The 16,780-nt window shown below is 41.3% G+C and overlaps 1 protein-coding gene across 2 annotated transcripts in view; it reads left to right on the top strand.

Moving 5' to 3' along the window:
• CPQ (carboxypeptidase Q) overlaps window positions 1-16,780 on the top strand; it is a 467,130-nt gene that overhangs the window by 346,877 nt on the left and 103,473 nt on the right. For both annotated transcript variants that reach the window (XM_049633066.1, XM_049633067.1), the window contains exon 6: window positions 15,568-15,659. In XM_049633066.1, the coding sequence (XP_049489023.1) occupies window positions 15,568-15,659 (92 nt within the window). The remainder of the gene's footprint in view (window positions 1-15,567; window positions 15,660-16,780) is intronic.

The following is a 16,780-nucleotide window of genomic DNA, read 5'->3' as shown; positions in this document are numbered from 1 at the left end:
TCAAAGGAACTAATGCATATAATAGGCACTCAATAAAAATGCTAGCTTTCCTTTTACTGAACCTCATTAGCAAACATCTCTATTATGTAGTTAGTGTTCTCCTATCCATGTCAGGATCGGCATGACACCATGGAAGTCTTTCTGGTTTGTATTTCTCTCATGACTGCTTCTTCACATGATGACTTTGTTGGGTCTGAAGTCTGGGCCATGCACTGTCCTTCCCATGTCCCTTGGCCTTGGAGACCATCTGGTCCTATGCACAATGCCTCTTTACCACACAAGGTAGAACCCGCTCAGTCACTGTGCCTTGGCAGCCTCTACACGGCCAGTCACTTGGCCCCAGCAGATCAGTCCCTGAGCTCTTGCCCTCCATCTACACGTGCACTGTGCTAGTGTCTAGAAACCACAGTGCTCCTTCTGATGCCTCAGAGAGCCAGGCCAGATGGGCACCTTCCTCCTTGGATTTTTGGATTCTGTGTTGGATATGTTCCAGCATTCTTTCTACTTGGTCTCAGATACTCTCCACTTCATCTCCCCCATGCCACCTCTGGTTTTTCCTTATTGTAGAGGGTAGATGCGGGGCCTAAGGAGCAAGTATGGTTTGCTGACCACTTCCCCAACCAAGGGGCTGTTGGCAAGAGGTATAGGAAGAGACAGAGTAAGGTGTCCACATCTTTTCTTGAGTTTGTGTCAGTGCTGTTTATGGTCACCAGTTTCTATTTAAGGAGTTACTTATCTATTGGAGGGAAAATGTTCCTTATTCTGTTTATTCTTTAAACAGAAACAGGTTTCATCACTTACATCATAGCTATGTCTTCAATGTCCTAGTCATTTTTCTCTCTGGATCTTCTTAATTTCTCATTCATTTTCCTTCCTTCCTTTCTTTCCTTCTTTCACTCATGCCCTGGTCAAGCCAGTGAGAGAGTAAGCCCTGCTAAATTCTCATAGAAGGGGATGACTTTGAGCAGAGTGCTGTGTGGGAGAACGACGATGGCGGTGCCTCAAGGCCAGCAGCTCACAGTGGGATTTGTGTGATTTCTGTGATTTCTACAAGTCACAGGCTAGCGGTAGTTGATTTTCTGTGTCGTGCTTTGTGTCTATCTTCATTCTGCTTCTTTTCCTTCCCTAACATGGTGTTTATCTCAATCCTTATTTTCCTGGCTAAGATTGCACTAAAAACTTGAGGAGAGGTTAGAAGGTGGGGTCCTGGTGGAAATGAATAGGAAGACTTGAAAACAAGTGCTGTCCTCTGTAGTGACACCTTGCGACTTAACATTGATGATTCAGGACATGGTCAGCGTGGTGAGGCGTTCATTAGAAAGCAGCTCAGTTACTTTCACATTGTTATTGAAGTTCAGCCTCTGTGGTAATGTCTTTAGTATTTGCCTTATTTTTGTCTTTTGTATGTCCAAGAATGTTCTCGATGTATAGGGACCTGAATCAGGGTGGTCTCTGATTGAAAAGGCATAGACACTAGGGTAGAAGAAAATCTGGATTCATACTCAGCCTATAGCACCTACTAGCTCTGTGAAGTTGTGCAAATCACTTAACATTCTTTTAGTCTTTGTTTCCTTATCTGTAACTTGGGGATAATACCCCCAGTTATTGTAATACTCCAGGTATTAAAGGATTGTTGTGAAAGTTAAGTGAGATAACGTCTGGAAAGAACTTACCACAGTGTCTGGCATAGTGGTAAGTACCCAATAAATCCTGCTCCCTTCTCTCCCCAGCCTCACCTCCCCACCAGTTGGCCAGCTGTCTCTAATACAGCATCAGTGGAACTGTAAATACTTTCACTGTTATGTAATTGCTCTCCACCAATCTGTGCTTTGATCACCTTTCTGCCCTCCTCCAGATCTATTCCTAAACTCAATTATGACTGTCCCTCTGGTATAATCTCCCTCTGCAGAGAGCAGTGAAAACCTGATGTTTAAAAAATCATTTTTCCATAGGAGAACTTAAAACCCCTGCTATGTCCTTATGAGTTATGTTTTTCTAATGGATTTATTGTTGACATAAAAATTAATATATTTGCATTTGGAGCTTCTTTTCTACAATAATCTTGACAGTAATATTTTCCTGATTTTTCACACCTGTGATTTTTTTGTGTGCAGAAAATGCATTTTGTTGATTTGTCTAAATGGATGCTAGGCTTATAATTTTTTTAGATTTAATTTTATTATTTCTGGAGCTCAGGTTCCCAAAATACCAATGAGTCTTCAGCAACCTATATAGAAAATGTTATTTTCCTTCTCTGTTTCCTACTTATTTCAAGTTAGTGATGATTTTCAGACCCAGCAGTTCAAGACTTTTGTCATTCCTGTTGATAAATATGAAATTCCAGTGTGGTTCAACTTTTGAAGGTCATAGGGTCTGCTTGCTTATCTCCATCTGCCTAGAACATTTCTTTCTTTGCACTGGTCCCAGCTCTCACCCCTACTGACCAGTCTATGGTCTACAGGCTATATTCTTGCCACTTTGTCTCTTTGAAATTGGGCAGTTTTATATGGAATTTGAAGGTGCTAATACAGACCTTTGGGTAATGGGAAGGGAAACAGTAGCTTCATGAGATTATACTCTCTAATGTGAGAGTTTCACCTAAAAACAGACAGAAGAAGCTAGAGTTTTACCTAAAAAAAAAAAAGACAGAAGAAGGTACATGACTGGTCAGATCTTCCCATGCAACTTATTGCTTGGGAAGGCAGAGATCTGATGTAGTTAAAAGCATAGGTTGGGGGCGCCTGGATGGCTCAGTCGGTTGAGCGTCCGACTTCAGCTCAGGTCACGATCTCTCGGTCCGTTAGTTCGAGCCCCACGTCGGGCTCTGGGCTGATGGCTCAGAGCCTGGAGCCTGCTTCCGATTCTGTGTCTCCCTCTCTCTCTGCCCCTCCCCCATTCATGCTCTGTCTCTCTCTGTCTCAAAAATAAATAAAACCTTAAAAAAAAAAAAGGATAGGTTGGGCATCTGGCAGTCCCAGTTAGAATCCCAGCTCTGCCATTTATTAGCTATATAGTCTTGGCAAGTGACTTAATTTCTATACCTGTCACTTTCATTATTTGTAAAAGGGGAAGGCAGTATTACTTGCTTTGCAGAATTAAATGGGGCAATGTGTCTAAAAGTATATGAGATATTATCTGGAAACAGCATAGTGTCTGGGACAGTACTGAGTGCCCAGTAAACCTTGGTCCTGTCTCTCCCAGCTTGCACTGAGTGCTGACCATCTCTAAAATCATATGAGGGATGCTGTAAATGCTGTACCACTATATGGTTGCTCTCATCTAATTCTTTCCTTCATTACCTTTCTGCCCTATGTCCCAGTTCCAATTTGTGAAGCCAGTGCAAGTCTCTCTCTCTGGAGTAACCTCATTCTCCATGCAGAGCAATGATAAGTTAATTTTTTAGATGAATTACAAGTGCCTACAACAATGATAGTGATGGCAGTAGTGATAAGAATAATGTAGGAGTTTCTTACTCTGTTTGTCTTCTAGATTGTAAGTTTAGATTCCATGACTCCAGAGAGCATGACTGTCCTCTTCAGCCCTAAATCCCTCAGTTCCTGGGCCAGGAATAGTTGTTGAATGAGTGAGTCTGATATTTTGAGTAGCTTTGATTATGCCATTTAAGCTTTTTGATTTCTGCACAGTTAGTCCAAGTATTTATTGATTTGTATGTCCACTTCTCCTGTGACAGAATTTTGGTTTCTTCCTTTATGGACTAGAATTCTTAAATGTATGCTCATGTATCGAAAGATGGACAGCAATGACATGTTTTAACAAGTGTAAAATGTGGAAATGACAGGAAATAATGTTCTTGAAATATTAGTGTCTACACAGTGGGAAAAAAATCTAGTAGTTTGATTTTAAGGTTTGAGGACAGGGGTCCTGGGAAAAGTTCTAAGAATGGAGGCATCGCATTCCTTCCCACACTAAGCACATAACTGCATGGGTTTGGTTTCATTTCAGAAGTGGAGTGTTCACAGACACCAAGCATACCCCTGTAAGCTCAGCCCTAGGAGGAACAGCAGATAAACCTGGGGAGTCTTTCTAAGATGGCATTCCCCTGAGAGCTAAAGTAAATTTTTCCAAGCTCCTATAAATACTTTGAACAGACTATATAAAATTTCTTTCTTACCCTAATAGTGGTTATACATAAGATGTGGCACAATGACCTGGAAAAGCAAAAGCTCCATAAGGGTCAGATAGTCTATTTCCTTGGCAGTGTAAGGTTCATAAATTTTGAAGCATTGAAATTTCATGTAAACACCCCTGAGTTTGCTCTGAGGTTTCTTTTATCTGGAGAATACAAATGTGTCTCACGCTTTCCCTAACTGAGGAATGAAAATGTTTGAGATAAACAGCACATCTCTTGGAAGGCCAAGCACTTCTCTTGAGAAAATGCCAGTCCCATGTCCCTGTGGATGGGTTCAGTATCTGCAGAGGCATCAACTATAATATTCTAGCTCTAACAGAGGTTCAGAGATTCCAGCCTCCTTCCATGTTCCCCGCCTTATTTCCAAGTTTTACTTTCCCTTAGGCAAATGGAACTGATAATTGATTTAATGTTTAAAAATACTCTGTCCAAAAGTTCTTTTTATAGATCTAATCTCTATCCATCTCATTGTAACTTACAACCATTTCTATTAAGTGTGTTAATCCATTCAACATATAGAGCTCTTTGATTTACCAGGAGCTGCATGTGGAAACCCAAAGCAGAAAGTACACTAATTGTGACCACTTGCCAAATGCGTGGAGCAGAAAATAACAGTTTTGCAGTTCAGAGGAAGGAGAGAGTGGAGCAGGAGGAATTGGAGCTGGGTCTTACAAGGTGTTTGGGACATTGGTTAAGTCAAGAAAAAAAGGAGGGGCAGATGGGGTAGGATAAGGGTTATGAGGAAAAGCACAGAGATGGGAAGAAAATGAAGAGACCGATTTCTCTGGAATTGAGGCTTTGGAAACTAGAGTAGTTGGAGATAAGTCTAGAGGCAGATTGGAACTAGTCTGTATAAAGCCTCAAATGCCATTCTAATGCCTATGGGCTCTACGTTATAGACCAGTGGTCTCTGAAGCCAGGAACTATGTAGGATCATCATTTGGGTATGGGAAAATATTTATTTCTTATCTAAAAAAAGAAACACTTTCATTAATATATTAAGTGTTTGACAATATTGCATATGTGTCATTTACGCGTAAACATACACATGTGTTAATGCGTGCTCAAAATTGCATCGCTGACAGAGATGCATATTCAAAAAAGTTTGGAGGCAGACTACTGCTGCAGATAGTAAGGACTGATTACAGATTTTCATGCAGCCAGTGACATGTTCAAAGCACTATTTTAAAAAGATGAATCTGCGGCAGCTTTACAGAGTGGACAGTTTGTGATTGCAGTGATTCAGAGGGCTTAAAGTATGGTATCTGCAGTGGGAATGGAAAGGAGGGGACATTTTGATGATCCTGTGCTTCCAATGATGAGGTTTGTCCTCAGCAAGAACACTGAGTGGTCACTTTGGGAGCCAAGAACGGACAGTGCTCGAGAAGGATGGGGGTTTTGTTGTTGCTCAAAACTGATTTCAAACAATGTGTTGACCCTACCGAATGTGTTCTCGCCTGAAAACCCAAACTTAGATGAAACCAAGAACAAAAAGTGTGGTTAATTATTGGTCAAAAACAAATTTGGGCGACCTCATAACTAATTTTATACACAAAGAACTGACGAGAAAACCCCCTGACCGTAACCCTAGAGAGGAGCACTTGCAAGAGTTCCCAGAAGCAGCTTCATGACGCCCTTGCATATAAACAACTTGTGCTTCATGTCTGCTGCTTCGTCTTGAAGGGGGAGCCTGGAAATTTCCTCCTCTCCGTTGCTTGTTGGAGATGTATTACTTTCTGATAACCCCTGATTCAAGCATAAACAGTTTCGTTCTTCTCACACAGCGCCATCTTCACAAGAAATAAAATTTAAAGAACTATATTGCTGACTGTGAATTTGTAAGAGAAGTCTCAGTACTTGTACTTGATTTACCATCATTTTTTCAGACATCGTACTTTGTGTTTAACTCTTCCCCATTTGGATGTTTTTGCAAGGTAGAGCTCTTAACAGAAATGTGATTCAGAGTTCAAATCTATCATTAACCAGGCTTCTCAATTTCTCCTTGCAGATAAGAACACTCGAAATAATGATAGGGAAAAAGAAATAGTATGTTTAAAGATGCCAACTAGATCAGACTTGTGATCCCTACATGATGCTAACATAATCCTGGAAATATACTGATGAAAAAGCCCTACTATCAGGCGATTTAAATAAGAAAAATCAATTCACATATTTGAACTCTAGTCAAGCATCAGAAATAAACTTAACATTTGTCTCGATAAAGTTTAAAAAAAACACTACAGTTTCAGTGTGTGTTTGTGTGATTATTAGGGCTGAAAATGAATAGAATGTATCAAAACAAAGGAGATAGGATTAAAAATTCCACACTAAGTAGAAGCGAATATTCCTACACACTGCTGGTGGGAATATAAATTGGTAACATTTCTTTAGGACACTAGTGACATGTCTCAAGCTCCTTAAAAATGTTTATATTATTTAGGTTTGGTATTTCTACTTTTAATAACTTGTCCTAAGGATAAATATCTTAAGCATCCAATAATAAGGGAATAGCTAAAACAATTAAGAATAATTTCTTTGATTATTAATTATAGAAGATAAAGGCCATGTATGCCATGATTTTGAGTGGAAAAAGTAGTATAAAACTATATATAAAATATCACAGTTTGCATGTACACATACTTGCATACAAAATTTATAAGGAGATATAGCAATATGCTTAGAGGTTATTTGTTTCCACTTGTTCATTGTTTTTCTTAGTTCAGTTTTTAAAAAGATATATATTGTCTTTATAATCAGAACAAATATCTGGTAAAAAATTAAAGAGAACTGTCGGAGTTCAAAATGCAAATACCTATAATTTAATACAGTTAGCTGCTGGAAAGATTTCTGTTGACCATAATGCATTGATTTAATGACTTCTTCGACAAAAGCTGTTGTACTAAATTTTGACTAGACCCACCTGTGCTGCAAAAATAAGTAAATGCAATCGCAACTGAGGCTCCTGTTGAAGTTGAAGCACATCTGATTATCTGGACAACTGGGGTGGTTTTACCCGTGTTATTTGGGCTTTGGTTTCAAAAAAAGAGCATATCTTACCAACTTTCTGTGAAGCCAGGAGGCACTAATATGCTTTAGATTAAATGAAAAGGCAGTAGCTTTTATTTATATTTATATAAATGTAAGTAGGCATTCATTCAGTCAGTCAGCCAATAAGCATTTATTCAGCACTTGTTAAATCTGGACCAGGATTATGAAAAACAGAAATGTGTCAGTCTCAGAAAATTAATGTCCTTTAAATGTGGTTGAAAGTGAAAAGAGAGGTACGGATGAAGTTCTAGAGGAACATTGAGAAAGGAGTAGCCAACTTTGCCCTAGAGTTAGGGGAGCTTTCCCAAAGAAAGTAAAATTAGAGATGGGCTTTGTTGAGTGAATAGGAGTTTGCCAGATGGAAAAAGTGCAGTGGCATTCTAGATAGGAAGAAGATATACAAAGAACCAAATATCTGAGCCAGCATGGCATGTTCAGGGACGGATAGGAAATGTGATGTGGCTGGAGCTTAGGAGGAGAGGCAGAAGCAGGAGATGAGGGTGAGAAACTGGGTTAGGGCCAGAAATGGCCTTCACGCACTGGTAGTCACTGTGCTTTTGCTTCAGCAATGATTAATTGTGATTTTCCTGGCTAATAGAATCCTAATCATTATAATGAGGTAGGACTGTTCCTTTTGAATTATGGAAATTATAACTGTTATGACCTGTTCCACAAACACAGGTTATAAATATGATCACATCTCTTTAATCGCCTTTACAGTTAATCATTCAAGCCTCCACAGTCCTTATTAGCAGGAAGTCTATTATCTCTTTTTGAGGTCCCTCCCGCCACCTCCAGATTGTCCATTAATCCCAGGACTTTACTTGGGCCGAATAGGCCAGTCTCCCCTCCAAAACCTGCAGCTGGAGCCACCTGTGACTGCTGTGCGTGGCATTGTTTGTACCCCTGAGTCACAGCGGTGCTCATTTTAGGCAACAAGATTGCAACTCTTTGTTTACATTCTCATCTTCAGCTATTACTCCCTAAACCATAACCTCTGTGCCAGGGTGGCTGGATCTGGAGGATCCGGAGTTGGCCACATGCTAGGCTGGAATCAGCCCTTTCCCTAGAGCCCTGGGTGACTGTGTTGAGTCACCAGCCCAGACTTCTCCCTTCATCAGGTCACTTCAGTTCAGTTGTTTCCAGGACTTCCTGTGTCCCAAGACCTTAGTCATTGTCACCCTGACCCAACAGGTCTCTCGTCCCCAACCCCCAATCCAAGGAGGTGGGTGAGGACACTGGGGCTTTCCTCCCAGAAGGCCCTAGGCTCCTTTTACACACTGATTTGCCTCCTGCCCAGTGTCCATTTCCTCTAGATGACTCAGAGGTAGATGGAATATACAAGATGGAATATAAAAATCAGGTTAGACAAAAGGCCCCGAATAGCCAAAGTAATTTTGAAGAAGAAGACCAAAGCAGGAGGCATCACAATCCCAGACTTTAGCCTCTACTACAAAGCTGTCATCATCAAGACAGCATGGTATTGGCATAAAAACAGACACATAGACCAATGGAATAGAATAGAAACCCCAGAACTAGACCCACAAACGTATGGCCAACTCATCTTTGACAAAGCAGGAAAGAACATCCAATGGAAAAAAGACAGTCTCTTTAACAAATGGTGCTGGGAGAACTGGACAGCAACATGCAGAAGGTTGAAACTAGACCACTTTCTCACACCATTCACAAAAATAAACTCAAAATGGATAAAGGACCTGAATGTGAGACAGGAAACCATCAAAACCTTAGAGGAGAAAGCAGGAAAAGACCTCTCTGACCTCAGCCGTAGCAATCTCTTACTCGGCACATCCCCAAAGGCAAGGGAATTAAAAGCAAAAGTGAATTACTGGGACCTTATGAAGATAAAAAGCTTCTGCACAGCAAAGGAAACAACCAACAAAACTAAAAGGCAACCAACGGAATGGGAAAAGATATTTGCAAATGACACATCGGACAAAGGGCTAGTATCCAAAATCTATAAAGAGCTCATCAAACTCCACACCCGAAAAACAAATAACCCAGTGAAGAAATGGGCAGAAAACATGAATAGACACTTCTCTAAAGAAGACATCCGGATGGCCAACAGGCACATGAAAAGATGTTCAACGTCGCTCCTTATCAGGGAAATACAAATCAAAACCACACTCAGATACCACCTCACGCCAGTCAGAGTGGCCAAAATGAAGAAATCAGGAGACTATAGATGCTGGAGAGGATGTGGAGAAACAGGAACCCTCTTGCACTGTTGGTGGGAATGCAAATTGGTGCAGCCGCTCTGGAAAGCAGTGTGGAGGTTCCTCAGAAAATTAAAAATAGACCTACCCTATGACCCAGCAATAGCACTGCTAGGAATTTATCCAAGGGATACAGGAGTACTGATGCATAGGGGCACCTGTACCCCAATGTTTATAGCGGCACTCTCAACAATAGCCAAATTATGGAAAGAGCCTAAATGTCCATCAACTGATGAATGGATAAAGAAATTGTGGTTTATATACACAATGGAATACTACGTGGCAATGAGAAAAAATGAAATATGGCCTTTTGTAGCAACATGGATGGAACTGGAGAGTGTGATGCTAAGTGAAATAAGCCATACAGAGAAAGACAGATACCATATGGTTTCACTCTTATGTGGATCCTGAGAAACATAACAGAAACCCATGGGGGAGGGGAAGGAAAAAAAAAAAAAAGAGGTTAGAGTGGGAGAGAGCCAAAGCATAAGAGACTGTTAAAAACTGAGAACAAACTGAGGGTTGATGGGGGGTGGGAGGGAGGGCAGGGTGGGTGATGGGTATTGAGGAGGGCACCTTTTGGGATGAGCACTGGGTGTTGTATGGAAACCAATTTGACAGTAAATTTCATATATTAAAAAATAAAAAAAAATTAAAAAAAATTAAAAAATAAAAAATAAAAAAATAAAAAAAATAAAAATCAGGTTAGGGGGTGCCTGAGTGGCTTAGTTGGTTAAGCCTCTGACTTTAGCTCAGGTCATGATCTCACGGTTTGTGGGTTCTAGCCCCACACTGGGCTCTGTGCTGACAGCTTGGAGCCTGGACTCTGCTTCAGCCTACTAGCGCTCTCTCTCTCTCTCTCAAAAATAAATAAACATTAAAACAAAAAAAAACTTAAAAAAAAAAAACAGGTTATTGCCCTGCCCCAAGACCCCCCAAAAGTGCCTAATTGCTTCATATTTACATAACTAAGACACCAAATGATTTTTCCAAGAACAAAAGATCTTCAAAGTGATTTTCTGTTCCTGCCTATAAAGAGAAGTAGCTATAGTTTATTTCACTAAAATAATCTGTGTTCAACAATGACCCTATTAAAAAAAAAAAAAACAATGATAATGTGCTTATATACCATATGACAAATTATGTAACTTGCATAAGGTGGGAATAGGTCTTGACCACCAAATCCATCTGTTTAACCACTATGCTTACAGCCTCTTCTCATTCAATTTAGATGCTAATGTGCCATTTATCTTATAACTCAGATATTATGTTAATTAAGTTTATTGCAGGGGTAGAAATCTCTAAATGTAAGCACTCTCCTGAACTATTGATAAAAGAGAGCTGGGCAACAAGTCTATTTATGAACTAGTGCATTTATATGGAAGATAGGTATACAGCATTTACTCTAAGAGAAAGTTGTGTTTTCTCTGCAAAGTTAGGTCAAAGAAGGGAGAACAGTACTCACCCATAGTTTCGGAGGGATTGAAACTGAGCAGTAAGTGAACATTTGAGTCGACACATATTGTTAACAAGTAGCATTCTTTAGAACTCCTGATATGGGAAAGCTATCTACAAGGTTGGATTAATGTGAGTTGATTTTGCTTTGCCCCACTTGGTGCAAGTGTAGGACAGTCAACTGACCTTTCAACTGATCAGTTTAATGAAAGTCACCTCTCAGCCTTCTCATCTCCAGGTTTGATAAGAATGAAAAACAAACTCCACCAGATGGTTTTTACCTTTTCTCCTAGGTACTATTTTCCCATTTGCATTATTATTTTCCTCAGTAAAAATGAAAGTGAAAATGCATGTATATCGTATTTCATAAACAAGACAACATTCTGACACAATATCAGCACTTTATGTTTTTTTAAGAGGGAAACCATATGCTGTAAAATGTGTGCTATGCTATCTGGAGTTCTTAACAGAAATTCCAGGAGGGTGAGAAATCTCTGAGAAGTTTCTGTACATCCAAAGGGGAATGAGTTGCCTGTCTTCTGACAAAACCTCAATGACACCTGACTCCTAGACCGCTGAGACCAGAGTCCTACCACTCACCTCCATTTGTAAGACTTTCTTTCCTGTGCTTACCTGCGGCCAGTGCTGTGCCAGGGCCAAGGTTGTGAGTCAGGATGATATTGAGCTATTTGTTTACCCCATGTCTACAAAATCATACCCCTACATACTAGTTCATATCACTATGTTGTCTTGCTATGGGTGATCTTGCTTTATTGTTGTTGTGGTTATTTTATATACTTAGAATTCTTTCTTAGCTTTTAAATCTAGTTTGGATTTGAGATGCACAAGGAAGGAAAAGTAAGATAAAAAACAGAGAGGGAGGCACACCATAAGAGACTCTTAAATTCAGAGAACAAACTAAGGGCTGCTGGAAGGGAGGTGGGTGAGGGGGATGGGTTAAATGGGTGACGGGCATTAAGGAGGGCACCTGTTGGATGAGCACTGAGTGTCTTATGTAAGAGATGAAACACTGGGTTCTACTCCTGAAGCCAAGACTACACTGTATGTTAATTAACTTAAATTTAAATTAAAAAAAAATAAAAATTAATTTAAAAAAAGAAAAAGAAAAATGATAAACAGATATTCTTATATCAGCTTTATTCAGTTTTCATATTTTTCCAGTTCTTTGACTTTATTCAGAAACTAACAATTCCGGTTAACCCTTACTTTTAAGAAGTGAGGAACCCATTCCTGTCTTTACTTAGATTTGGATATGCTCTATGTTGTGTTGAGGAAGCATTCCACACTGAGAGAGGGTATGCATTTTTCTACAAGTTAGATGAAGTTTTTCCACTGGCTGAGTACACACTCTGAATAAACAGAGATATTCTCCGGTTCCTAAGGATGAGGAATGAGGACTGTGCCTCTTTCCTGGCTTTCCCACAAGATCTCCCTGGAGATTACTGGCCCAGACTAAGAAGTTGTGGGCAATCATACAGAAAGAAGCTAACTAACAATTCTTGAAAACCTACTATGTGCCAGGGACCATGCTTGATACATATTTTCCTCATCTCATTTAATTTTCTTAACAATCCTATGAGGCAATGACCATTTTCCTTACTGTACAGATGAAGAAACTGAGGCCCAGAGAGATCAGGTAACTAGTCTGAAGTCACGGAGACGGAAGTAGCAGGGCAGGGACTCAAACAATACTTACTCAGATTCATGGCCAGCCTCTTTCCAGGCCCTGCATTCCCCGTCTGCGGACTCGGGTGGCTTGGGGGTCCAAACCCCACACTAGGAGCAGAGTCCAGTCATTGAATGAAGTCACGCATTTGTCTTAGGTTTAGAGACAGCCAGAATATCAGAGTAGAGACTTTGGAGCTCAGTCAGGCCATGTGCTTACCACTGCTTTCCTAACCTCTTCTGTCTGGCCCTTCACTTTGAACGTGGGGCAGGCCCTGGTGTTCCGTGCTGCCGGGAACTGAGCTGCTTTCTCAGGGGCTTGAATGAGGCTCCGTGTGTCTTTTTAGAGCCAGCTTTACATCAACAGCTATGCTCCTGTTGTTTGGAGGCCCTACCATTCCTCATTTCGACTGATTACTTCTTTATTATCTTAATATAATATCATTGGCCATCTGGCCGATTTGAAATGGGAAGGAGACTAATACCGTACAATAATGATTTTCAGGTGGAATGCCAAATCTATAGGGATATTCAAGGCATTTGCTTTTAAAAAAATGATTTTTTCTAACCTGTGCTAACTGTCCTTTTATCCTTATTTAGAGAATTCCATCATTTTAGTAATTTGGTACTGTTTTGCTGGTAGGTGCAGAGATAATGTGAAAAGAAAATATTTTTTTTTTCCTTTTTATGGACTAACAAATGTTCAGAATTTTTACTTGTAGTACTTTATCCTCTCCTATTTTTTCTATGTTGCAAGCAAAGTGTCATTTGATTTAAAGTGACATTAAGCACATTTCTTTTAGCAAAACCAAAGGTTGTGATCTTTAGATATACCAGTTAGACTTCTTCCCGCAATGGTTGACGTTTGTGCTTTGAATGTGAGAGGCTAGTTTGACTCTGGAGCAGGCAGTGGGCACTTCAGGATTCCTTGTCAGCAGGCACCTGAATGCCTTTGAAAGAACTTGCTGTCTGAGTATTTAGATGCCCCTTCTCTCTAAGGGTACAAGTGTGCATTCTGTGCCTAGATACCCATTATGAAGTTTCATAGTTCATTTATTAAATGTCTGCCACATGCCAAGCACAGAATTGTCTTCCATACATTATCACATTTCATTTCATCCTCACAACCATCCCATGAAAGAGTTATGGGATAGGCATATAGTATTCTCTCCACTTTTCAGATAAGGTGGCTGAAGTTCAGGTAGATCGATTTCCCAGTGGTTGCACAGCTAGTGCCTAATGATAGCAGGGTTCACCAGCTCTGCCTGCCGTTTTCAACTGTAACAGCTTGCCTGAGAGTGAGCTAGCTGGAGAGTTTTAGGAGATGAGGCTGAGAAAGCGGTGGAAGGCTTTGAATTTTATTCTAAGTGACACCCCAAGGTTTGGATTCATTTATCTGTTCCTTGCCGATTTATTGGGTACCCAAGGTGTGCCAAGCAGGTTGGGCACTGAGGGCATCACGGTGAATCAACAAGCTTAACCTTGTCTTCCAGAAGCTTACATTCTGGCTGTTGGAGGTTTTGAGCAGAGAAATGACATGACCCAGTTTCAGTTTTACAGGGGCCGTCTGGCTGCAGGAGGAGTAGCTTGGGCAGAAGGAGGTGGGGCTCTGACCACCACGCTAGCAGAGGTGAGCAGCTGGGCTCTCGATGGACTTAGAAGAACGCAGCAGTGGCATTTTCTGAGCAATTGAATATAGACACTGCTTGCCCAGGCTTTAATGGGAACTCAGGTCAGCCTACAAGCTAAGCCTGTATTCTTTTTATTATGTTAAAATGCTCGAGTGTAAAGTGGCTTCACAACAATATTCAATTTAGTGGAAAATGTAGCACCCATTCAGCTCCTTAGCACTAGGCTTATGAAAGGAGAATACTTGTTGGGGCCAGGAGGAGGCAGGTCCCGTCTCCCTTCCCCAGGAGCATTTATCATCCTGGCTGCAGCTGGCCAGGCTGTTCCCTCGAAGGCCGCATGCCTGGGTGGCAGCACTTGTGTGGTTACACTGGAGATTTGTAGCGTGCCCGTCTCAGTGCCCCTCAAAGTCCTTCCCTGTGGCTCCCCTGTGGTGAGGCAGGCGCATAGATCCTCTTAATAAGAGTCAAGCCCAGCTTCTTGTTGTTCTGTCACGGTTATTTCTCCCAAATGATATTAGAAGGTCCAAATCGGAACAGGTTTTAATTCTTGGTCACAAAATGAGACTTTTACCATATTGCGTTCCCATTTTTTCCAGTTTGGAAAACAGATATCCTTGTAGTTAACTTTTACTGAGCAGACACTGTCACTGAAAAATGGTCCTAGATGTGCCAGATCTTTAATAACTCCAAGACAGAAATTTGTATTTCCCAAGTCGATGAAATTGTCACTGAGCTGTTTGTGAAGCAATAAGGTAAATAAAATGTCATCTGCATGCAATTCATTTTCATTGACCTGAAGCGAATGACCTTGTATTTCCAAATAGTAAAGGAAAATGACCGTGGGTAACCATTAACACGGTATCTGCTCTGCAGCCATCATGTCACTGAGGATAGCACAGACAGCTTGTGGATTTAGACTAAGGAGCAACCCCCTTCACACCTGATCTTGCAGCAGAGCCAAATGATTGGGTTTCAGTTAGTCATTGGAAGACTCCCTGATCTGCCTAGAGTCCTGCTGACTGCATCTTCTCTGTGCAATCTAACATTCCACTGACCTTGGCCTTCCACTGGGTCCTGCTGGGCAGGTTGTCCATTCAGGATATGATTAGAGGCTCTCACTTCTGGCCTGCAGGCAGCATTTGTACAACCCCTTTCTCCATTAGCCTGCCCTGGAGATCAGCCCTGAGGGCGCTTCTTTGCTGTGTCAGCCACACTCTGAATCAGGCAGCCACATCAGCAAGAGATGACTACGCGTGCCTCTGAGTTCCTCCTGTCTCCAGAATGCAGATGAGGGGCCTTGCCATTTTTAAAAAATTTTAAATCACCTGAAGGATCACTCGTTTTATTTTATTATTTTTCCCAGGGTTGCGACCCAAGAGGACTCTGCGTTTGGTGCTCTGGACTGCAGAGGAGCAAGGTGGAATCGGTGCCTTCCAGTATTATCAGTTACACAAGGTAAGGAAGTAGCCACGGGTTGCTGGGCATTTGCGTGTTTAACATTAGTGTAAATAAACCGGAACCATCTGCGCTTTTGGTTGAAAAATTCCCTCTATTGTCCGGAAGACTCTCAACAATTCTTTGTGGTAGGCTGACCCCAGCAAACACCCCTTGCAAAAGCCTTCATCCATTCCTATGGCAGAGAATGCACTGGTGAACCGAGGGTGCTATGTTGTAGACCTGAGGGCTTCTCTGTTTCTGCATCAGTCTGTGACCTTAGAGGAATCCCACCTGCCACGCTGCCATTTTCTTAAAGCCTCTCTGGTTCAGCTATTTCTTGTGTGCCAGAGAAACAGTAATAGGTAAGCATTTCCTCTCCCCACTGAGCCCTCTCCCATACTTGTATGCTCTAAATCCTCCTGGATTTAGAACCAAACGCTGGGGCCTAGAGCCAGCCAGGAGCATCGATAATGGCAGTGGGACTGGCAGCACTTCAGACCAGGCTATGTGGAAGACAGCTTGGTTTGACACTGACTTTAATAAGGCAAAAGTGAAGCTTGAGGCAAGAAGGTGATAGTGGAAGATGATGATTAGAAATACAAGACCGTGGTGAAGATGGGGGGCAGGGAGATTAATGTCAAGAACAACCGTTGAGAGAGGGCAAAGTGTACGAGCTCAGAGATACTCTGGAGCAAATCAAATGTTAGTTCAAAGAGGAATTTCCAAATCAGTGGGTGAGCTGCTGAACAGTGATGGGCAGAGGAGCAGGGTCTGGTCTGCTGCTGCTGGGTTGTTTTTCCTGCATTTCCAGATTACAAGGAACAGATTTGCAAGCTTAAACGATCAAAATCAGAGAAAGGTTTGTTTTTTGAATTTTGTTTATACCCTTTGGGATCATTTACAGAGTCAGTCTCTATAACCCTACTTCAGTTAGAGCTTAAGAATAATGAGCTAAGGGGCATGAATTTGGCCACTGAAGATAGTTATTTACTGTACAAAGGAAAACCATGCTTTATGCTTAACGCTTTTACCACTTCAGTTCTTTTGGCCTCGAGTGATCCTGGAGAATCAGGTTATTCCAGATAAGTGTCCTTTGGTTGGTGGGCCAGTAGCATCATCTTCTATGTGTTGTGGTTGAC

This window comes from Panthera uncia, chromosome F2 (assembly GCF_023721935.1).
Source record: "Panthera uncia isolate 11264 chromosome F2, Puncia_PCG_1.0, whole genome shotgun sequence".
In the NCBI taxonomy this organism is placed as follows: domain Eukaryota; kingdom Metazoa; phylum Chordata; class Mammalia; order Carnivora; family Felidae; genus Panthera; species Panthera uncia.
The sequence above is the reverse complement of the archived record's forward strand: the minus strand, read 5'-3'. Positions and strand labels throughout refer to the sequence as shown.